The 24,963-nt window shown below is 27.4% G+C and overlaps 1 protein-coding gene across 2 annotated transcripts in view; it reads left to right on the top strand.

The window, feature by feature from the left end:
- The window catches only part of LOC107451113 (F box and leucine-rich-repeat gene 4), a 37,766-nt gene that overhangs the window by 12,563 nt on the left and 240 nt on the right, over nucleotides 1-24,963 (top strand). For both annotated transcript variants that reach the window (XM_087158024.1, XM_087158025.1), the window contains 6 exons: nucleotides 1,687-1,796; nucleotides 5,026-5,161; nucleotides 10,290-10,379; nucleotides 15,023-15,130; nucleotides 15,235-15,321; nucleotides 21,659-21,763. In XM_087158024.1, coding sequence (XP_087014150.1) covers nucleotides 1,687-1,796; nucleotides 5,026-5,161; nucleotides 10,290-10,379; nucleotides 15,023-15,130; nucleotides 15,235-15,321; nucleotides 21,659-21,763 — 636 coding nt within the window. The remainder of the gene's footprint in view (nucleotides 1-1,686; nucleotides 1,797-5,025; nucleotides 5,162-10,289; nucleotides 10,380-15,022; nucleotides 15,131-15,234; nucleotides 15,322-21,658; nucleotides 21,764-24,963) is intronic.

The raw sequence follows: 24,963 nt of genomic DNA on the forward strand, positions 1-24,963 counted from the left end.
ATTATCTTTTAAACTTTAGTGATTTCAGAATTTTTGTTATTATTTTTATTTTTTTATTTTATCAATTTAAAATTCTAGCTGAAGCAAGCAGTCATTACCAATTTTTTTTTATTTCGAAATGAGAACAGAAAAATTGGGAGCATTTCTTTCCTTTCCAATAAACCAGAAAAGTATGTTTAGATTATTAATTCTGCAGGAAAAAAAAGAAGAAAAAAATGATTTGTTTTTGTATTTTTTGCAGCTATTTTATTGCTTCAACTCTTTCTTTACTCTGTTTTTTAAATTTAAAATCTATAAATATGAAGATGCAGAGTATAACAGTTTTGGTTATACCTATCATTTCAATTAATATTATTATAATGCTTTTTTAAATTTATTGTTGTGTTTTTTTGGGAGAAAAATAGTAACTTCGTTAAGTCGTGAAAAATTCTTGGAATTAGTCATGAATTTGAAAACTTAAAATATAGTAGATACCCTGAATTGTGTTTTGTTTACTTCTTTTTTAGAAACTTTAAAAACAATAATAAACCAAAAAAAAATTATCACATTGTTTATAACAAAGCATATTCCGATCATTTCTATTCAAGGATTTCTCATTCTGAAATACCTTATTCTAATAATTTGAATATTATTTCAATTGTTTCTGTTTTGAGCATCAACTTTATTGTTGATAGTTGAAAGTTTTCCTGTTTTAAAAAAACATGTCTAAGCTCGTTCCTTGAAGTCCTAGAAACTCAGAATAATGCCTCCTAATTACATTGATTTAAAGTTATGCTGATCAAGTGTGTAAATTTTGCTGGGAATTCAATTAAAATACTTCTAAAAGCTGTGAAAAAGAATTAATTTGGGATACCTAAATGTTCTATTATTTATTCAAAAAAGAAAAAAAAGGGTAGAAACGGGGGCAAATTTCAAAATATTATCCAATGCTCAATTTAGATTCAATTTATTATCAGTTAATACATATCATCTAATATTATTATTATTATTTTTGCATTTTTAATCCATTTACATTTATAAAATTATCTAAAAATTTATATTAAAAAAATATTCTTTTAGCAGTATGTTGATTTTACTGTTATGACAAAATATTGATTTTACTGTTATGTTTGACAACCACCATGACTAAATGTTATGTATGATGTATGATAAATAACTCTCTTGATATTTTATCAAAATATCAAGAGAGCATCAGAATTTTTTTTTCTGAATGCTTGTGGCAACATTATTTTTAAATTGTTATTTTGTTTAAATATGTATTAAAATGCATTAAATTATTTTTCAAGTCATAATAAATTTTATGGTTTAAAATATGTTAAATAATTTTAATGCCATTTATCTATTTATTATAGAAAAAATCGGGAGAGTATATTTCGATAAATTTAAAAAAAAAATTCATTTATACGACATGAATTTATTATGCATAAATTTATATAAAATGTTGTTGAAATTCTTAAAAATGGAAAGACAGAATGAATATTTATAAACGATTGTGCAACTATTATGGTGGAACTTTATTTTTTATATTTTAACTAAGAAAAGAAGTAATGATGCATAACAATTTTAAATAGTCTTTATAGTTTTTCTCAATTTAATAAAAATGTTTCTGTTAAATGTTGAATTTAATCAAGTTGTGTCTCTTGAACAATAAAACCAGAATAATAATATAATGTATATTTATTTTAGATTTGTTACAGCAACATGTCACCACTTAACAGCTCTGAAGCTTTCTAGCTGTAATTTTGTGAATAATAATTGTTTAAAAGCTGTAGCGTCCCATTGCCCTTTACTTCAAGGTGACATTTTAAGTTTTTTTTTATTTCAGTTTCCTTTTTTTATATTTTTTTGCTATAAAATGCTTATATTTTAAATATAGCATATAGACCTCATAAATGTCATTTAGTTCCTTATAGATATTTGTAATTATTAGACATTTGTAAGTAGATTAATTTATATATTTGTAAGTAGATTAGTAGATATTTGTAAGTAGTAGTATTTGTAAGTAGTAATTAGTTAGTTAGATATTTTCAATTCCTTTTGACTGAGATTCTTTTTCCCCTTTTGATGAAGACTTTTTAACGAAATAATTTTGAATAATCTTCTTTTAATTGAAAAAAAAATTCTTCCTTTTAAAGTAAGGATTTTTTCTTTTCTTTTTTGAGATAAAAAGTATTGATTGTCCTGAAGAAAAAAAAGAATGTGACTTTTAAGAAATACTACTATTTTTAAAAGATTTTTAAGCTAAAAAAAAATTGTCATTTAAATTTGTCAAGAATTCATTAGTTGTAACTTCATTAGCAAACTTTTAGGCTTCAAAATAAACTTTTAATAGTAAAACAGTTATTTTTAAAGATAAAGATCAATCAAAATATCAAGTTTGTTCTCTTTCGTTTTTACAGCCAATAAAGTTATAAGCCAGGGTTGAGGTTTTGGGTGTCCTAAACTGGTTTTGAATTGGGCGTTTGGGTTTTACTGTCTTAAACTGTCCTAAAGTAACTAAAACTGACTTAAAGTGTACAAAACCTTGAACATTGGTTAAAGGTAAAAATTCTATATGTGTATCTATTGTACACATAATAATTATATATATTAATAAATATTTGATACTTTTTATACAATTTGCCTTAACTTATTTAAGCAAAATAATATAATAGAAAAAAAAATTTATAACTTTTGAAGCTCCACAATTAATTGAACAACAAAAGTGAATGCCTTATCCCTTCAATATGAATAAATATGCTTTTAATACTAATAAATTATGTTTTTGATTGTGTTTCATAAGGATAAATTATAATATTCCATAAAGATAAATTATAATTGATGCAATATTAAAATAATAAACTTTTTAATGAAACTAAAACATTCTTGTTCAAAAATTAAAATTTTATTTTTCCCAATATTTTTTTTTAAAATTGTGACATAATTTGAGTGAATAGATTTTGGTCAGTTTCGGACCGGACGGTTTAAACCCTGGATTAATCCATTTTGTCCTAAACTTTACCAACTTATAGCATAATTCTTCTCTTCAAAATTGATTTTAAAGTATGACCAGTTCAGTCATGAAAGGAATTTATTTGTTTTCTGGGTAATTTCATCTAGTGATATTCTAGCATTGTAGTTTTTTAAGGTTAACTTTTTAGCTTGTTTAAATGAAAATTATTTATTTCAAATTGGATGCCTTCGTTGTTTTATAGAGTTTTATAAATGTTTTATAGAGTAAAAGTTTTGTATTTTATCAAAAAATACAAAACTTTTACTCTATAAAACATTAATTAGGCCAATACTTACCTATGGCTCTGAGACCTGGAACCTAACTCTAGCTGGTGAAAATAAAATTGCCATTTTTGAGAGAAAAGTTTTGAGGGCCATCCTTGGTGGGATAAAAATAAATAATTCCTGGAGAAGACGATATAATACTGAACTGTATAAAATCTACAGAGAGCCAGATATTGTGAAATTCATTAAAATAAATCGAATGAACTGGGCAGCTCACTTTTTCAGAAGGAATGATGACTCAAATTTAAAGAAAATCCTATTACACAAACCCCTAACGAACAGGAAAAGAGGTAGACCCAGGCTGAGATGGCTAGATTTAGTTGAGACTGATTTCCTTACTCTAAAGGAGAAAAACTGGCGAACAAGTGTCAAAAGTGGAGAGAAGTGGATTCGAATTCAAAGGAAGGCACTGGCCCACCCTGGGCTGTCTAGCCAAATATGATGATGATGACGTTGGACAAATGTTAAATATGCAGGAGTCTTATACAATACTTTAAAACCAATATCACGATATTACTTTGAAATCTCTAATTTTTTTAATACATGATAAATTTTTATTTTGAATTTGATAATTCAAAAAATAATTGATAATACTTTTGAGAGAATCCTTTGATTAATAATACTTTTCCTTTGATTAATGATACTTTTGAATTGAATCAGTTTTGAAGGTTTTATTTTTCTATCTTGTTTCATATGTGTAGAGCAAAATTGAAATTTTTATTCTCTTTTTCTCATAGCATGTAAAAAAATCCTGTAAAATAGGTACCAACAACAATTAACATAATAAATAAAAAATTACAAACGTTTTGCAAGTGGACAAAAAAAAAAGAAAAAAATTTGTTTTTGTTTCTCCAAGTCTCACCCAAAAAGAAAGATACTATTTACAAAAAATAGAACCATTCTTTGTGTGTACTTAAAAAAAAAATTCTTTATAAAAAAAAATTCAGTAAATTATTTTCTTTTTTAATTTTGTCTGGTAATTTTTTTACATGAAAAATAAATGAAATTATGATTGTAACTTCAGGCACTGAATTCCAACTGAAATTTGTGCCTTCCAGTTAGTCGAAATTTTAACTGACGATAAATTCTTATTCGAGACTTCATTTTGGCAAGGATTGAAGCTTGTATTTTTGGCAGTTCTCCAATTGAGATTTGATAACTTTAGCTAATGGGAAAATGATCGGAATTTTGTTTTATGATAAAATTCCTTTGACGACAAATTTTGCTTTTCGCAGTCAGGAAATGATGATTAAAATTTGTGATGTCATCCAGCACAGAGGTCCAGTTAAAATTTAATTACTTTAACTAGTCAGACTTTTGATTATAAATTTCTTTTGATGATAATATCACAATAAATCCTGCTTTTAATGAACAGGAAGCAATTGAAAGTTTAATTGTTACTCAGCACAAATGTTTCAATAAAACTTGAGTACTCTAGCTTGTCAGAATATATATTAACTAGTTGTTACTAACACCATTTACTAAAAACCATTTTTTATATACTTCAATAATTATAATATTTTTCTATATTTATAATATTTTTAAAACTTCAATATTTTTTATATACTTCAATACTTCATTGTATAAAATGTTTTTTTTTCATCTAAATGCTTGTCTATATTATAGAATACCTACAATTTAAATTGAATGAAATTAAATAAAGTTTCATTTAATATATTTAAATTCAACTGTATATGTGTAATTTCAGATGTATATGTCTTGGAAATCAAATTTACATCTCTGTTTCAGAACTTGAATTGAATTCTTGCCGGTCGAAGGACTTGACTCAAATTGGTTTTAGATATATTTCTGAAATAAAACACTTGAATCACCTAGCTTTATATCGCTCTCTCATCGATAAATCATCAATTATTTCCATTATAAAGTAAGTTTACTTTATTTACGCAATAGACTAAACATGAAAAGATTGATTTACAGCTATAGCTTATTTATGATTACTAATTACTGTAATCAGGGTTCATCAGCACAAAAATTTTAGAGAAAAGAAGATTGGACAATAAAAGCTGAGGGGGGGAGGGTACGTAACTTTAACTCAAAACCCGGAATTTTCTGCCCTATGTGGACTTTCATGCTTTTGTTTGTAGTTATGTAAAATATTAAGAAATAATAAAATCAATGGCGAAATAGATGATCACTTGATAGAATATCGAGATTCTGCTTTTCTTCATTATCATTTCTGGAGATAAAGAAGCAGTGATGGATCTGTATGATTTATAAAAACTTAAAACTTCTGTCCCCACATTCTAAGAACTATGTTTTTAAAATAGTGTTAGAGCGCAATGGGACATACCAACACTCTTACATTTTACGATCGATTCAAGCTTTCTGGTTACAAACCCTGCCTTCAGAAATCGAGTCACAGATCTCTTGAATTCCACCGAATAGAAGGGCAAACTTAAATTTGACTTTCTTTTCTGCAAATTTATAATTCAGTTCTATTCAGATGATGCCACTTTATCACTACCGCCGATGGTGTCTGTTTCACTGTTGCATTATCACTGGAATGCTAATGGTGTTAGTGTACTTTTTTAATTTTACGCCAGTACCACAATCCTTGGATTTGGGAAACGTTCACTAATCCAAGTTTTTCATCTTGGTTTAAAACAGTCAACGACAGAACCTCACCACTTCTTAATTTTCCTCTTCCTTATTCGACAAATAAAAATTTCCATTCCTGAAATTTTTATCTTGGGTCTCTTCCCTAATTTCACAAAGTATAAGGCTTTTTATCTGTCCTACTGGATTTGTGATTTTCAGAAATTTCAGTACTTATTATTATGAAGGAAAAAAATTAATAAATCAATCCACATTTTAATAAAAAATGAATTTAGAATAAATATAATGAATTCTTTAATATTTTAAGCATAAGCGGGAACAAATTTGAGGATATTTAAATTTGTCTTTTCAAAAATTTTAATTAAACTAACATTTTAGTTAAAAAATAATTGATATTAAGAATTAAATGATCATGGAATAAAATGGTTAATTGATTAGAGAGATCATATATGGGAGAAGGACATATATGATTATCTGTATGGATATAGATATAATATATACATTTTTCACTTGTCAAATGTTTTTTTTAAGAATAATGTTGACGATTTACTACAATCTGGTTTATATCTGAAATTAAAAAGTTATTTAGTTTTTCCATATGATTTTTTTATAAGCGATAGTTTTTGTCCACACTAGGCCCCATTACACGAGGCTGGTTGGGAAAAGCTACGAACTAATGTAGACAAACTTGATAATTTGTTAAGTAGTCATTTATTACAAATCAAAAAAGTTTATTTAAATCAAAAATGAAATTAATTTCAATCTAAGTCTTATTGGAGAATAAATATTGACTTAAATGAATTAAAATACTAATTTGTAATTGAGCATTTCACTATAAAAAAGACCTTTTAAATGCAAATCAATGCACTTAAAACCATTTTTTAATTTGGTTTGTTTGATAATAATTTCAAATTTTTTATTTAATCAAAAAAATTGAAATATCGCCTTTAAATGTATATTCAGATGCAGTCCTGGTAGTTCTACCAGTTACTGGCAATGGAAGTTAAGTAACCATTTCTTCTCTTGAAATGTGTTTATTTGTTTGTTTTGTTTTTAATTCTGAAAAAAGTTAAAATTTATGGTTAACTATACTATATACGAACTATAGCAAGATTTCTTTCTTAAGAATTCAGCGTACAGAGCATTTTTAATAAGTACTAACAGTGCTTATTTTTGATTTTTGTTTTTAAAAACCCTTTTACGTGCTTTTTTATTTAGGTGCTTAATTCTCTCTGTTAAAATTTTTTCAAGATTTTCAAATTGAAAATTTTCATTAGTTACCAAATACGATTCTCTACAAAATTATGGGGGAAACAATGAATAATTTTTTCTGCACATACACAGTTATAAAATAACTCTAAGCGTTTTTCGAGAAACATAACATAATAGAGCATTCGTGCACAACACTGTTTCAACAATGCACAAAAGTGATTAGCACAAAGTCTTTAACTCTAATTGAATCAGTGCTCGTAAGAAGTTCCAATTTATTAATATTGATCTGATATCATTGCTATTTAAAATAAACTAAAGTTGCTAACTTTTAAATGAAAAAATTCACCACCTAAAGCATGTCCGAACTAGCCCTACCTAGACATATGTTTGTTTATGCTTAATTCTGATTGATCAGAAATATACAGAGCAAAAGTTTATATTAAAATGGGTAAAAAACAGTATCATTTAAAACATTGTCACCCTCAGTTTAAAATCTGAAAACAAAATATGTTGATAAAAAAGTAAAGAGAAAATTTAACTGTTAATTTGCACCTTAAAAACATTCTTTTCCAATTTCTACTAAAATATTCATAGTCATGGTGCATAGCTTTTTTAAAAAGTGCTTAAATATACTTATTTTCGATTTTCGTTTTTTAAAAGCCCTTAAAGGTACTTTTTTCATTGGGTGTTTTTAAAAAGTTCTTAATTTTCCTTTTTCCAAAATGAGATTTTTTTCTTTACCATCTCAAATTTCGTCGCATATTATGCCAAAGTGTGCTTTTCACTTTGTCTATTCAACGTTTTCACAATTCGTTCAACCACAATCTATTTTGGCTTTTCGTCGATCTATAGCGCATGAAAGCGCCAATCATTTTACAGGTTTGATGAAATTCTTGCGAGTCCATGTGCGTCTGCTGAGCTGGGTTCGGTAAGATACTTTTACTCTCACATGCAACTCTGCTGCATTTTGCAAGGTATTCTCAATTTCACAGGCTTCATTTCCCACCCTCTGATATCGAACCGAAAAACCTCTTGGATCTTTTTTTAATGGCTAATATAATCAAGAAAAAGAGTTCTTTGTCAGAAACTAGTTATTTTATCACGATCATGTAAAGTCTTTGAAAACTATTTTGCATTTTGTTAACGTATATAGTGCTTAAAAATGATTTCTGAGTGCTTAAAAAGTACTTAAAAGGTGCTTATTTTTTGTTGAAAGATTTCGCTATGCACCCTGATAGTGTAATTAAACAACTGCAAACAAAGCAAGACAAAGGAGATTTGACCAATAAATAAAATAGTTATTCAATATGTCCACTTTAGCTCTCTCTCCTCTAGTAATTTACTTTTGTCTAAAATGTTTCGTTACTCAAAAGTTTTGTTTGTTCCCAAAATTATTATAAAAAAAATTTTCATTAATAAAATATTGAACCCAATTACTAATTTTAATGAAATATCAAATTTTTAAAGTAAAGGGATATTTTTTATCCATTTTTTTATGCTCATAATAATTTCTCAGTTTTGCAATTTAATGTGATGATTGCATTCAATTCAAAATTTAACAGGAGGTCATTATGTAATCAGGAGTCATTTTAGGGGAAGTTTGAGTCTGTTAATGGACACTTCCCTTATTTTTTTATGTAAGAAAACTCTTTATAAAATAGTTTATCGTTAAAACAGATCCTTTGCTAAATTTTTAGTACCAAAATGGTTCTTTCAAAAAAATCTACTAACTCTAATTCATAATTTAAAACAAAAATTCCTTAAAAGGTATGTTTCTTTTTTCTCAAAAAGAAAATCTTATTTTTACTTAATCACAAAGTTATGAATAGATTTTTCACAAATACGTAGCTTTTTTAGTAAGCATTAAGGTAACATAGTAAGCAGATTTAGGTTGTTAATTAAGAGTTAATAATTGGGAGTTGAATTACTTTTATTTTATCTTTTGTAAATAATTCTAAGTTTGTTTAAAAACTTAAGATATTTTTTTTTCCTTTAGAGAGAGTTATAAGTTTTGTTCTCAAAATTTAAATCATAACAAATTGTCTTAATCATTGATTTTTGCATAAATGTATTTAAATTGATTATTGTTTTATTTTTAGGAAATCAGAGTATTTAAATCAATCTTTGGAATCATTACATTTTAATCATTTCACTGTGGTACATTTTTAATTTACTTTTCATTTCATTTTTTGAATGTTTGTTATTATATATTGTTACAATATTATGTTTATTTTTTTGCACTAAATATAATTTACATTTTTATTAAAATTTTGATTCAAAACAAACAACAACAAAAAAACTAGAATTTCATTTAAGTTGATCAGGAAAAGTAAGGAAATTTTTCTTTATTCTCTCTGAATATGAACCTTGTTAAATAGTTTTCTGCAAATTTTACATATTTTATTATTGTTTTCACAAGTGCTTTTATATATAAATTAAAAGAAATGATTATGAATAATTTATAACATTTATAGCTATGAACTCAAAGGTAATTGATGGGTATATTAAGTTGCAAAAAGCTATATAAGTAGCCATTATATTAATTACAACAAATATATTTTATCAAAAGAAAAAAAAAGTATATTAGGGAAACAAATTTACAGGAAATGCAAGAACATTACAATCAATATTTATTACAAAAAAAAAAAAAAAAATTGCTAAATATACTTATAATAGAGAATTGAGAAATATTATTGAGTAATTTTTAAATATACTTATGAGTTGAAGCGAAAGATATACTTGTGTATTAATGAAAATTTATATGTTTTATCAAATTAATTACATATTCAGAAAACAAATTTACAGGACATTTGGGAAACATTAATGGAGAACTTAACTCATTTAGGAAACATAACTATAGAATAATTATTTAATATACCTATGAGATTAAGAGAATGGCATATTTGCAGGATATTAATAACAATCAATGTTTGTTTTATTTCTTCAGAAAAATTTATATTTAAGGGACATTTGGGGGAAATTAAAATGTGTAAGTTTGAGAAATAAATTTAAATAATCTTAAGGTTTTTTTTCCTCCTTGTAAGTAATTTCAAATGTTTAAATGAAACATTATTAATACTGCTTTAAAAAACTGAGAAAATATGTTTTGAATAAAAATTTCAAAATCCTGCATAGCCGCCAACGAAAATCTTTCTGTTGTGTTTTCTGTATTGTATTTTATTTGCTGTATTCCCGTATTTCATGTTCATCATTTTTGTATCTAGGTGTGTCCCGTTAGAGCATCTCTTTTTAGGAAGTTGTACCAACATAGATTCATTCAATGAAGTCGCTCGAGCAATTGCCTCTGATAGAAAGTAATTAACCCTCTCTGTAACTTTTATTTCATTTATTTGAAAATGTTTTAATTTCTATTTTTTTATCACTTAACTTACCCTTCACAGTATAATTACATTACATCATTAAATTTATTTTTCCATATTTAGTTATTATTTTAATTTTCTGTCAGATATTTGCCCATTTTATTACGTTGCGGTTTTACTGTAAAAAATTGAGAAATGTTTAAAAGGATATCAATTATTTATACCGTGATAATTATTTATTATTATTTATATATTTTTATTATAAAATGCCTTAAATTTTTTTGTGTATTCAAATTTAAAAATCAGGGATGAGATTTTTCCGTTTTTTAGCGGATTTCCGCTTTTTTCACTTTTATCTTTTAAATTTCAGCTTTTTTATCAAAAATTCAGATTTTCTAAAAATTTCATTTTTTTAAATTAGTATTCTGCTTTTTCAGAAAATTCACCGATTTTCAAAAAGGAACAGAAAATTCAAACTACATAGCTACCAATCCTTTCTCATTTTTACTTATTTTACCTATTTTCTCCCCTTTACACGCAGCAGATAAGATTTTCCGAATTTTTTACCCGCCCTCCAGATGGATCCGATTTTCGTAGTTCAAACGACGCTGCTTCTGACAAGCCTTTCAGAGGTCCCAAGCCTGGAATCTGCTAATATCTCGATTCTTATTCACACGATTTTAATATCAAACATATCTTTTCATATTTGCGTGTTGCGATTTATTTACGAGATTTAAAAATCCGATATTGTGATTCGTATTTACGTCTTTTTAAAAACCTATGTAGCGATTCGTATTGACGCAAGTTTAAAATTCAATGTGTTGATTTGCTCATGTGGTTTATAATATCAAACATTGATTTTCGTATTTATACGTGATTTTAAAATAAGGCATTGAGATTCGCATTCACGCATTCTAAAAGCTATGCATCATAATTCTTATTTATGCTATCTAAAAATTACGCATCATGATTCGTATTTACGCAATCTAAAAATTATGAATCGTGATTTGTATTTACGCGTTTTAAAAATTCTATATCCCAGTTTGTATTTTCTCATTTTCAAAATCGTATATCTAGTTTCATATTCATGTGATTTCAAAATCCATAATTGTTATTTATATTCACGCAATTTTAAGATCAACTATCGCGATTCTTGTAAGAAGTAAATTTTTTTTTAATTAGTTACTATAAAGGTGACTGTTTTTCTAACGACGATTATTCGTATATCTTACATATACGAATAATCTTACATTCTGTGCTTGCAAAGAACAAAAAAAAAGGATTTGTCACAAGATGTTTGAAGATGGACTAACGACTAAATATAACAAACATAAAAGATACAGCAAACAAAAGCAATCACTTAAAAAGGGATTTAATTAAAAAAAAATTTTTGGGGAAAAAGAGTTAATTAACTCATCATCAAAATTTTATTTATAATTGCTGTTATTTATGCTATGAAATGCAAAATTCTTATCAAATACGAAACAATTATCTAAACAGTTGCTGATTGTCATGTAATTTTTCAAACTAAAATAGCAATTTTTGTATAGAAAGAAAGTATTGAGGAATGTTATGAGATTGCAGAGATCAAGTGCAATAATAACTGTTAAAGATGTAGTCAAGTTTTTAGTCATGGACAACTTTATGTTGGCCTGTCAAGAGTTAAGTCATTTGACAGCCTTTCAGTAATTGCTCCAAGATGCCAAATCTATAATTGTGTTTTCAAAGAAATTCTAAATGCTTAGTGTTAATTTCTTAGAGCTTTGCAGAAAAAAATGTTTTTTGGAAAAAAATTTAATTGAAAGTTCTATTTAGGCAGTAGGCAAGGGGAACTGACAAAATCAAATTAATATTATGCTGATGACAACCCAAACTTATTAATTTTATGCTGATGACAACCCAAAAAAACTTTTTTATGCTGATGACAGCCCAAACTTAATTTTATGCTGATGACAACCCAAACTTTTAGTATTATGCTGATGACAATCCAAAAATAATTTTATGCTGATGACAACCCAAAAATAATTTTATGCTGATGACAACCCAAACTTATTAATTTTATGCTGATGACAGCCCAAACTTATTAATATTATGCTGATGACAACCCAAACTTAATTTTATGCTGATGACAACCCAAACTTATTAATTTTATGCTGATGACAGCCCAAACTTATTAATATTATGCTGATGACAACCCAAACTTAATTTTATGCTGATGACAACCCAAACTTATTAATTTTATGCTGATGACAACCCAAACTTATTAATATTATGCTGATGACAACCCAAACTTTTAATATTATGCTGATGACAACCCAAAAAAAATTTTATGCTGATGACAACCCAGACTTATTAATATTATGCTGATGACAACCCAAACTTATTAATTTTATGCTGATGACAACCCAAACTTATTAATATTATGCTGATGACAACCCAAAAATAATTTTTATGCTGATGACAGCCCAAACTTAATTTTTATGCTGATGACAACCCAAACTTTTAGTATTATGCTGATGACAACCCAAAAATAATTTTATGCTGATGACAACCCAAACTTATTAATTTTATGCTGATGACAGCCCAAACTTATTAATATTATGCTGATGACAACCCAAACTTAATTTTATGCTGATGACAACCCAAACTTTTAGTATTATGCTGATGACAACCCGAAAATAATTTTATGCTGATGACAACCCAAACTTATTAATTTTATGCTGATGACAACCCAGACTTATTAATATTATGCTGACGACAACCCAAACTTCTATCATTATGCTGATGACTATTTTTTTGTTCATATACAGCTATAAGTTAGAAATTATCACTGATGTTATCTTTAAAATATGTTATTTTTGATTAAATAATTACAATTTACAATCATATAAAACTAAAATTATTAAATTTATTTAATGAATTAATATTTGAAAATTGAATTAATATTTGAATACGATATTGTGATTCGTATTTACACCTTTTTAAAAACCTATGTAGCGATTCTCGCAAGTTTAAAATTCAATGTCTTGATTTGCTCATGCGGTTTATAATATCAAACATTGATTTTCGTATTTATACGTGATTTTAAAATAAGGCATTGGGATTCTCATTCTAAAAATTATGCATCATAATTCTTATTTATGCAATCTAAAAATTACGCATCATGATTCGTATTTACGGGATCTAAAAATTATGAATCGTGATTTGTATTTACACGTTTTAAAAATTCTATATCCCTGTATGTATTTTCTCATTTTCAAAATCATATATCTAGTTTCATATTCATGTGATTTCAAAACCCATAATTGTTATTCATATTCACGCAATTTTAAGATCAACTATCGCGATTCTTGTAAGAAGTAAATTTTTTTTTAATTAGTTACTATAAAGGTGACTGTTTTTCTAACGACGATTATTCGTATATGTAAGTGTTACAACATCAGAGAAACTGGAAGGGAATATATTCAAAACTTACATTCTGTGCTTGCAAAGAAGAAAAAATAGGATTTGTCACAAGATGTTTGAAGATGGACTAACGACTAAATGTAGAAAACATAAAAGATATAGCGAACAAAAGCAATAACTTAAAAAGAGATTTAATTTAATTTGTTTTGGGGGAAAAAGATTACTGATTATTACTGATATATTTGCTATAAATCACATTACAGTATTTATTAAAAGAAATGAAATATTAATGTATATTCTCAGTAGTTTTAATTTGCTAAACCAGGTAGTTTTTCAAGTAATAATTGTCTCTTATGTGAACTGGGGAAAAATATAATTTCCAGATTTATTTTTTCAGGTGGTAATTTTTACTTTCACTAAAAAATGTTAAGTATCAATGTAATCATTTATATAATGATAGATTAGTACACAATTGTATGTCAACACATTATTTATTACCTTAAACTGTTATTATTAAAGGGTTACGCTTGCGTAAAATTTACTATCGTGGAAATTCAGCTTTTTTGCTTTTTGGCTAATCTCATCCCTGAAAATATAAGATTGTTAGGTTTTTATGTTAATCTTTAACATCTGTACTTTAGCAAGATTTATAACAATATTTGAAACTGAAAAATGTATTTATGTGTAAAAGTGATAACTTTATTTATTTTTCTTGATGAAGTTTGACAAAGTCAAAATTTATGTCAAAAGGGTTAGAGAAAAAATATGCAAAATATACATATTTGCAAGTTTCTTATAATAACTGCTTTTTAATTTAAAAAAAAAATTTCTAGTTATCTTTTACACAAAGTTTTTAAATTTTTGATAAGTCCTTAAAATTTTGGACTCCTTGGATTTCTTCTGATCTCTGTATGAACCCTGTTTATAATTTAATTTTTACTTGAGGATTTAGTGCAATAATTGACTATAAATACTTAGGAAGACATGCTTCTAAAGACTATAATTATATTATCTAATTTTTTGGTATTTGACAAATTGTTAAAAATAATAACAATTAATTTCATAATTGCCAAAGTTATGTTCAATTCATAAACATATTTTATATTAGGGAAAAAACATGTCGAGATTTTGGTGTTTCACGGCAGTAATTGATTGTGCTTATTTATTTAATTGACCTATTTGTTATGTTATTTACCTCTTACATCTAAGTGTATTATTCTTTGTTTATTTAGACAAATAAAAACACTAGATTTTTGGAGAGCTTCATCTTTAAGTTGTCTGGGTATCTCAGAACTTGCTGAACATTGCAATGAACTAGTTGAAATTGATCTTGGTTGGTGGTAAGTTTTTGATTTATTGTTCATATATAATTTAGTCTGGTTTTAAAAAAAAATTTCTTTTTACCATTTTTACTTTAACTATAATTGTTTTATTTTTAATCTAGCCATAAAATAGACGCCCGTTGTGGATGCATTCGGGCACTGATAACTCGCTGCACTAAATTGAAAAAGCTCTTTTTGAGTGTTATGCGGTAAGTGGTTTAAAATAAATCATGTCAGAGTAATTATTAAGCGATTTATAGTATTTATTTAATTTAGGCTACTCATTTTTAAAACTCATGTTAATAACTACTTTTTTATTTATATTTTTCAAAAAATAGTGATAAAATTTATATTCAAAGTAGTGTTCTTTTCCTATTTAATTGGAATTTTAAAATTATGAAGTACAAGTAATTTTTATCATAGTAGTTACAATTCCTCCAAAACCATGCCAATTTCGTAACTTTTTTTAAAATATACAAAGAAAAAAAAATTATCCTTGCAAAACACACATTCACGAATAAGCACAAATTCCATGATGCTTGGCGATCAGACTGTGCTTTCTCTATTTTTACATGAGACTTGCTTTACATTACAATTTAATCATCTTATCTAGAGTATTTACATTTAGTGCAGTGAATCCATTTCTAGTGAATGTGTCATTAAAATCTACATTCATCTTGACAAAAAGTTTCTGCGCTAAGTTGAATTTTTAAGCTTGCAATAAGTTTTTTTAATGTAATGTTTGAAATAAGTTTTTTTTAGTAAAATTTGTGCATTCCTTTCATTTTATATTTTTGAGTTTGCGGAAAGTTTTTTCAATCGGGCCAAAAAAGTGTATAATTTGTGTATTATGCTCTAAAGCTTCATTATGTTGTGTTATGCAGTTTTTAATTTGCATGTATACAATATTATTGTTATCCAAAAATATCTGGTAGTATTTAGATCCTTGTTACCAAAAAGTATGGAACAAATTACACCAAATGCTAGACATATTTCTCAGTAAGTAAATTACTTTATCAAATTTTAAGTAATATTTGACAATCTATCAGAATTCGTTAAAATCACTCTTCTGGGGTATTGTAATTAGCTCTCCCCCCCCTTTTTTTTTACTGTTACATATTTTTATAGTAAATGTTACAATCAAATTTTCACACTATTTCTAGTGTTTTGCATATGCCTTTAGTACATTAATAAATAGTGCTAAAAATACTGAACATTATTTTTGATTATATGTGGTTTAATAACCATTACAGTTTTCAGTTAGTTTAATTCTCATTTGTTTTAAAGAATATGGTGAACCATGTTTTTCAACGTAGTTTAACATCCATGGAAATCATCATGAAGTGTTGTTGGTTGTTATTTCTTTTTATTAACCATTTAGTAGCATAAACTCTTAATTGTATGTGTTTTCAAACAGGCAGCATTTTCCAATTGTCATTTAATTTGTACTAATTACGAAATCAATTTGCCTGTTTCAAAAAATGACTTTCAGTTACGATTTCTTTCTAAAATATTTACAAATTATATTAATATCTTAAAAAGTATTAAAATTCAATTGTTATTAGGAAGTGTTTTATATCAATAAAAAAAATAATAATCTGGAAGCTTTAGCATGGTTCATAAGATCTCATAAATAGTCACGAGTTTAAATAATAAAAAGAGAGTGATATAAGCTTATATAAAACAAAATTGATACATTACAAATCATTAAATATGCGTGGAAGCCTTTTGGTGCAATAAGAAATAACGATAATGATCTTAAAACAAATGCTAGTTTGTTTGTTATTTCTATTCATTTTGTTATTTGCATTCAATAGAATTACCTGTTCTACTGATATAGGAATTTTTCTTTTGTTTTTTATTTACTTACTTTGCTTTAGAATTATGTGTAAATCATTGTCTTATTTTTTATTTGTTTAGATTGCTTCAAAACTTCTCATTTTGAAATATTTCAAAGAATCATTTGTTATTATAAAGTACTAATGAAAATGTTTTATTAAAATTTTATTTTTGGTATTCTTAACTTCGTTAAAAAATTTTTTTTAAACAAAGAATTATTTGATTGAATATACAGTGAAATATCTCTATAGTGAACCCATGCAGACCCAGTAATATGTCCACCAACAATTGTTCACTATATCCAAATATTTCAAGTATATGATAGTTGAATATAAGGATTGTAATTTTACATTATTGTTTTAAAAAATGATTAACAAATTAAATAGATTATAAATCAAACTTAAAAGAGAAGAAACTTCTTGCTAAAATTTGGAATTTTGTAAAAGAAATTATCCACATTTTCTGTAGAAAAAAATATATTCACGGTTTATTTTATTTAAGATTGAGGATGCTGAAGTTTCATTTTCTTCTAATAAGTCTTCTTCGTTCTTTTGTTTAATTTCGAAGACAATGTTATCATCGGTAGAGGTACCAGATGTGCAGCAAACTTCATCATCGCAGCATTCAAATTGCTCTAAAACATCTCTAGAGAAAATGTCTTTCTTGCTTTTCTCGTCACAGAGTGATAGATAAATTGCCTTTATCATTTTCATCCTCCATATTACAGTCTTTCTTCTAAATCCTTCAAAAGACCTTGCCTGTCGGTAACAGTCGTGAATTGTTGGTGTCACTTGCCTCCCAAGAATTTTCTAACAAAATGATTGCTTCTAGAAAAGATATGTATTCTGCGTCCGTGTTGTTTTCTTCTAAAGTAGGACTTCAAGCTGCAACACAGAAGTCATATTTGGTAGAAATAGGAGTTTAATGCACCTTAAAATTTCTAAACTGAGATTAGCGTTTTAAAGTTGGAGGACTGAAAAATAAAACTGCGAAGAGGAAATTAGAGTTCACTATATCCAAACTAAAAATTTCTCAGCTGTTCGTTATAAGTGTTTAAAATAGCATTATCTAAATGGGAGTTCAGACAGGTTCACTATAGCAAGGTTCGACTGTAAAAACTTGTTTTGATACTGATATTTATGCAGTTTTGAAATTTTTCCAAAGCAATATTTTTGTTATTCTCTTATTTGATTCACTTAAAAATAAAAGTATTTACTGATTATGTGTATGTGGGCTACTTAAATACCACTTACTTTATTAATTAATATTAAGGATGGAGTGGGTAAGAATATTAATTACAAGTACTGTAGCTTTAAGCTGGGTTTACAAATTAAGATGGAAAAATAAATGTTTTTTTTTCCTTCCTGTTTTCTTACTCAGGTATGATATCACTTGATTCCCACTTTTGTTTTTTTAATTCTATTTATTAGAAAACAATAATTTCTTTTGCATACATTATTTAATATAATAATATATGTAATTGATTAATATAAAAGAATATTAAACAATTTCAAAGAATAAATATATCAGCAAAGTCATTAGTGTTTATAAATGAGTAACTTAATCAACTGAGTGTTTGCAATGCATGTTGTTTTTCTAGCAACAAAAATTTTTTTTATATGAATATTCAGTGAGAAAGTTTTGCATTGAAAACAATCATTTTACAAACGTGAAATATTCTGTTGGGTTGTCAAATATTAGATTGAAAATAAGAAAAAAAATTTCAATCAATAATCAATTAACTTTTGCACTACTAGTGTTTGGTAGATATAGGGTAGGGGTGCACAACCTTTTTTCAGTGGAGGGCCACATGCACAGTAGATTGACCAATGAAGGGCCGCATGCCTAAGTGTTTAGACCGACATATTGAAAGCAATTGTTGGTGGTGATTGTTATATAAACATCATTGTTTATATAACACTAAATTCCTTTTGTCGGTTAACCTTGTAATCTCTTTGCAGAAAATACAATACTTTAAAACGTTTTAAATTAGAAAATGCAAAACTGATTACTTAAGGAAAACAGAATTCGAAAATCAGAATAAATTTATCGGAAAAAATTTAGATAAATTGAAATAATTAAAAAACTATGGAAAAATTGAAATTTTTTTTATCACATTACAAAATACAAAAGTCCATTTAAACATAAATTTTAGCGTTAAATTTTTTTTTCATGGAATTAAATTTCAAATAAATAAATGTTCTGGTCATTAATATAAATTCAAGTTAAATACTTTGATTTAAAGAAAGTTTATAGGGTTAAAAATGATTAAAACTAAAACAAAACCCCTTAAGTGGAAAATAAGATTTAGCATTTATTAGGGAATGTACTTTATCTTTCAGACATTTTTATTTTAAATTAATAATAAGAAGCTAAGAGAGGGAAGAAAAAGAAAGAAAGAAAACACATTAAATTTTAAGGAACTATATTCCTTAATAATAAAAAACTATTAACATACTTGTTTACAACTTTTTTATGACGAATATATTTTTAACATGACACTTACTATTTACAATTAATGCACAATCAATAAAATTTACATTACTTTTCGAAACTTATCTTGATTAAATTTTTTTATACAGTTAAAATTTAATGATATACAAATCATTTCACAGCATATAATCATAAATGATATAAAATGCTCCAAGAAGATAGAAAATGGTTTAAAAAATTTCTTAATGGTTACACTGTAATTTGCAAAATTTTGGAATATTGTGATAATTTTATATACTTGATCATGTGATATTTTTTGAGCCATTAAATGAAAATGTAATGATTGTATTTAAAGACTACTCTGTAATTTTGAACAGGCCAAATTCATTCTGGAAAACTGTCTTTCGACAGAAGCTGTTGTTGTGAGTAGTATTAAACTTAGAGCAAATAACATAATCAGTTTTGGAATTTGTCCTAGATGGTGTTCTTCCTTTCTGGGTTTTTAAATGGCGGAAATACAAATAGCGATGTGTTATTTTTTAATTGCCTGAATGCGAATTGCTATGTGTTATTTTTTAATTGCTTGAATACGAATTGCCATGTGTGATTTTTAAATTGCGTAAATAATAAACTCGATGCTTGTTTTTCAAATCGCGTGAATACGAATCGTGTGGCTTTTAAATTGCGAAAGGACTACTCACAACACTTGATTTTTAAAATGCATTAATATGAATCGCAATATATGGATTTTAAAACGCGTGCAAGAAAAGTAGCAACAGATGATATTTTAAATGCCAGAACACGAATCGCGATATGAGATTTTAAATCCCGTAAATACGAAGCGCGATTGGATTTTTTTAAAATCTCGTTAATGTTAATACGAAATGCGATGTGCAATTTTCAGATCGCGTAAATACAAATTACGATATATGACTTTTAAATTACATGTGACAACAAAAAGAATAGGTTTGATGTGTGTTGTTAAACTTGCACGTGTTCATGGGACTAAAAAATTAAGCCGTGTTTTGATTTTTTTTTCTTTTTTTTTTTGCAAAACGGACCGCGTTTAATATAAACACATCTCGTTTTTTTTTTTTGGGAATGTGTTGATTTGGCTAAGATACGTAATTACTTTTTAAGTTACGAAAAAAAACTAAGACTGAATCGAATTTCACGAGTTGTAATATTGTGTGAAAAAATCAGGTATATTCCAAATCACAAATAAAAATGCAGCAATAACGGGAAAGAAGAAAAAACACTTTCGAAAAACCTCTTAAAAAATTCGTGTTAAAATCGGTACAACGCAAATGATAAAATCGGCACAAACAGAGCACGTAAAAAATAATTATTTTAATGCGCGATTCAAAACTCGCTTGCTGTAAAAGTATTAAAAATATCATAATCTTTTTAAATCACGGGGAAAACGTAATAACTACTAAAACAATAACCAAAATACTTTAATATTTTAGATGAAATTGGAGTAAATAAAGTCCATCAAAATTTTATGCAATTTAAATGCGAGATTTGAAATTAAAATGTCGCAATAGCGTATAAAAAATATCGATACTTTCAAAACCTTGTAGAAATGTGTAGCAATAATTTCTAAAATAACGATTGAAAAATAATTTGATTTGCGATAAAATCGTTACAAATAAGCCATGTCAAAAAATGGTTATCTAAATGAGCGATTCTTTACTCGCGATTCGTAATAATATCTGGCTAAAATATCGAAGTTTTAAAAACCGGGCGGAAATGTGCAGCAATAACTGTTGAAGAAAGGATCTAAAGTCATTTAGATTTTCCATGAAGTTTGCACAAATAAAGCGTTCCATAACTTTCAAAAATCGCTATTTCAGAAACTACTTGAAAATGGGTAGCAATAACTACCGAAAAGTCATTGGAATCGGCACATACGAAAAGCGTCAAAAGTGGTAATTAAAATTCGTAAATCGTAATAATGATGTATTAAAAATATTGTGATTTTTAAAACTATGCCGAAATCCGTAGCATTAACCATCGAACTACATTGATTGAGATTGGATGCGTCAAAAACTTAAAAGTGTAAATTTAAATTACCGAATTTTTTTTATTATTTTTCAAAAACAAATATTTAATTTTTTTTTCATTTTGTTCAGATTGCGGCCGCGGGCCGCACATCGAGGGTTGGCGGGCCGCATTTGGCCCGCAGGTTGAGCACCCCTAATATAGGGTATAAAAGTTTAACTTCAAATTTATCACCTAACTTAAATTTGAATCAAATTTCTTTATTTAAAGGACTCTTTCTGACTATGATGTCTATGCTATTAGTAGTCATTCTCAACACTTGGAACAGTTAGACTTACTGGGAGCTCAAAAAATAGAGGTTTCAGCTATCAAAAGGTAAGACTTCACATTTTGTTTGCATTCTTTAAAACCTGAAATGGCTTTTTATATATTGGCATTTCATTTTTATTTTAGCCAATTCAAAAACATGGGAATTTTTGACATCTAAATTTGTTTCGGTAATAATTGTTAGTATATTTATTGATAAAAAAGTATCCACCCTGTGGCAGAATCGTGGCGACACGGGGACATTGTCACTGACCGTTACAGAGTTATGGTAGCAAGATTCTTCCTTCGGCAAGTAAAAAAATTCGGTTTCCTTTTTTGCAAAAATTTTCGAAAGATTTCATTCTTTCTTTAGATTTATATTCAAAAGATGCCTTTCTAGTGCATCAAAGGGGGAAAAATTTTCTTGATTTTTCTATTCTCTTTTGTAAAAAATAAAGAGTAATGAAGTTAAAAATTTCGATTTCCTTTTCTGAAGAAATTTTTGTTCTATTTTTTATGCAGTTATTACTACTGATTTCCACATAGTTTTTAAAATCCTATATTTTTAATACAATATTATTTATTACAGCAACTGAATCTCGAAAACACGCAGTGTGTTTTCCTCCTACAACTATGAAAACATTTAATTTCCCTGTTTATCTTTTTTTGGGTAGTTACTGCTATGGCTATTTAATGTGATGATATACAAAATGGGAAAAAGGAAATAATTAGTGTGTTTTCTCCCTACAGAATGAGAGAAAATCAGCCATAATATTAGAATAAAATAAAAAAATATTACATATTCAATTAAAAAAATTACTTTATTTTATCTGAATTTTTTTGTTGATGTTTATGCTTTTGTTACTTTAAATTAGTAACATATATATTGTTTTAATTGAAAGTATCTTGCAGAAAGATATTAGTACTAGAGAGATATGTCGCAAAAAGGCCGAAAAAATTCTGCCGTAGGGTGTATCCACACAAAACACTAAATGATTTCAGGGTTCCTAGTTTTCCTGATGCAAAATATACTGTCCTATTTTAAAAGAATTATTTTATCATTAGATCTTTAAAAAAATTTCACTAGAAAAGAAACAAAACCTGTATGTTTTTATTTTTTTTATAAAAAAATTTCACTGAACCTATTGTTTTTCGCTATGAAAGATGCCAGGGGTGTTGCTCATTTTTCGTTGCCTGGTGAGGACCTTGTGACCAAAGTCATGCAGGTGAGCATTATTACCCATGTCATATTCACCCACAACAGAGGACAAGACACAGAGAGAAACATACATTCTCTGAGCGAAATTCATGTTACAGGAAGTTGAAATCATAATTCAATCATTTTTTTAATCAATTATTTGGCAGTTATTACTGTTTATTTTTGCAGGTTTTTTTAATATATTTATTATAAAGCGTGAATTTTGAAATGCACATTTAATTAATACTTTTTTGACACATCCTATTCGTAAGATTTCTTTGTAAATACGCTTGGTTTAATCATTAATCTTTTTTACTTATTGCCGTAGTTAAATATATGTATTCTTTTATGTATGTGTTAAAATGAGGCTTTTATTGATCTCTTCTTTATACAAAAAAATTCAAACAATTTCTTCTCCCAGCAATTACATGCCTGTAATTATAGACAGAGGTATTTCACATTAGATGAATTTAAATTATTAGATGTTACAAAAAGATATATTTATAACCTTTTTGTCCGTCCATTAAAGTAATTTCTCAACTGAATTTATCATTTTTTGATATTGCTGCATACAGTGTTTATTGAATCACTGATCTGTTATATGTATTGTATTTCACACAGCAATTCTTTGTGATATTAATCCCATAGCTGCAATACTGATTTAATGAATTAAGGACTGAAACATAGAATTTCATAACAAATAAAAAATTAGAGAGTTGGTGAATTCAGCAGTTATGATTCAGTCAAAGAGTTATAACTTTTAGTTTTTCTTACCTGTTTATTCATAAATGTAATAAAATTTTTCATTGTTAGCTCATAAATATGCAATTGTTTTAACCAAAAAAATAACTCCACGGAGAATAAGTTAATATAATAAGAATTAAAAATGTATTCATTGGTAAGGTATGCAAACTTTCATATCTTCTTTAAACTATGCAATTTTAAATCAACAAGTGTCAGTGTGCGAAGCATTGAACGAACTATCTTCGATATGGGCTTTCGGAGCCGAAGGCTCAGACGTGTGCCCTTGTTGACTTCTTGACACAAAGCTTTACGCCTTGACTGGGCCTGGCAACACCGACACTGGATTGTTGACTATTGGGAAAACGTTGCCTGGTCTGACGAGTCTCGTTTCCAGTTGTATCGAGCTGATGGACGTGTAAGGGGTATGGAGACAACCTCATGAATCCATGGACCCTACATGTCAACAGGGGACTGTTCAATCTGGTGGAGGCTCTGGGATGGTATGGGGTGTATGCAGTTGGCGTGATATGGGACCCCTGATATGTCTAGATAAGAATCTTGTCTGATTACCTGCACCCATTCATGTCCATTGTGCATTCCGACAGACTTGGGCAATTTCAGCAGGACAATGCGACACCCCACACGCCCAGAATTGCTACAGAGTGGATCCAAGAACACTCTTCTGAATTTAGACACTTCCGCTGGCCACCAAAATTCCCAGACATGAACATATTTGGGATGCCTTGCAATGTGATGTTCAGAAGATATCCCCACCCCCTCTTACTCCCACTGGTTTATGGACAGCCCTACAGGATTCATGGTGTCAATTATCTCCAGCACTACTTCACACATTGATCGAATCCATGCCACATCTTGTTGCGGCACTTCTGCATGCTTGCAGGATATTAGGCTGGTATACCAGTTTTTTTGGCTCTTCAGTGTATATTGATAGTCAGAAATTTGAATTCCTAGATAAGATTGTTTTGAAACATACCTTTATCTATATACAAGTTATTTAAGGTCTTATTAAGGAAATTTATTAAGGTATTAAGTCATATTTTAACTTCGAAGAACTTCCACATTTGATCACTATTAAAGACTAATCCTGTAAAATTGTGTCGACTTGCTTAAATAGTTCAAGATTAGACATTAATAAAATCAAACTTTCTTCTAACTAAATTATATTTTAGTAAGCTGAGCTACAACTCCCAAAACTGGCACTTTTATCTATCGAAAGAATTATTATTATTTTTTTTTGTGCTTGATGTTATAAATTAATTTGCATATCTCAGGTAATATTGTAAAAATTCAACCATTAGTCCAGAAG

Source organism: Parasteatoda tepidariorum, chromosome 2 (assembly GCF_982258835.1).
Source record: "Parasteatoda tepidariorum strain Cologne lab strain chromosome 2, Ptep-v5.0, whole genome shotgun sequence".
Classification (NCBI taxonomy): domain Eukaryota; kingdom Metazoa; phylum Arthropoda; class Arachnida; order Araneae; family Theridiidae; genus Parasteatoda; species Parasteatoda tepidariorum.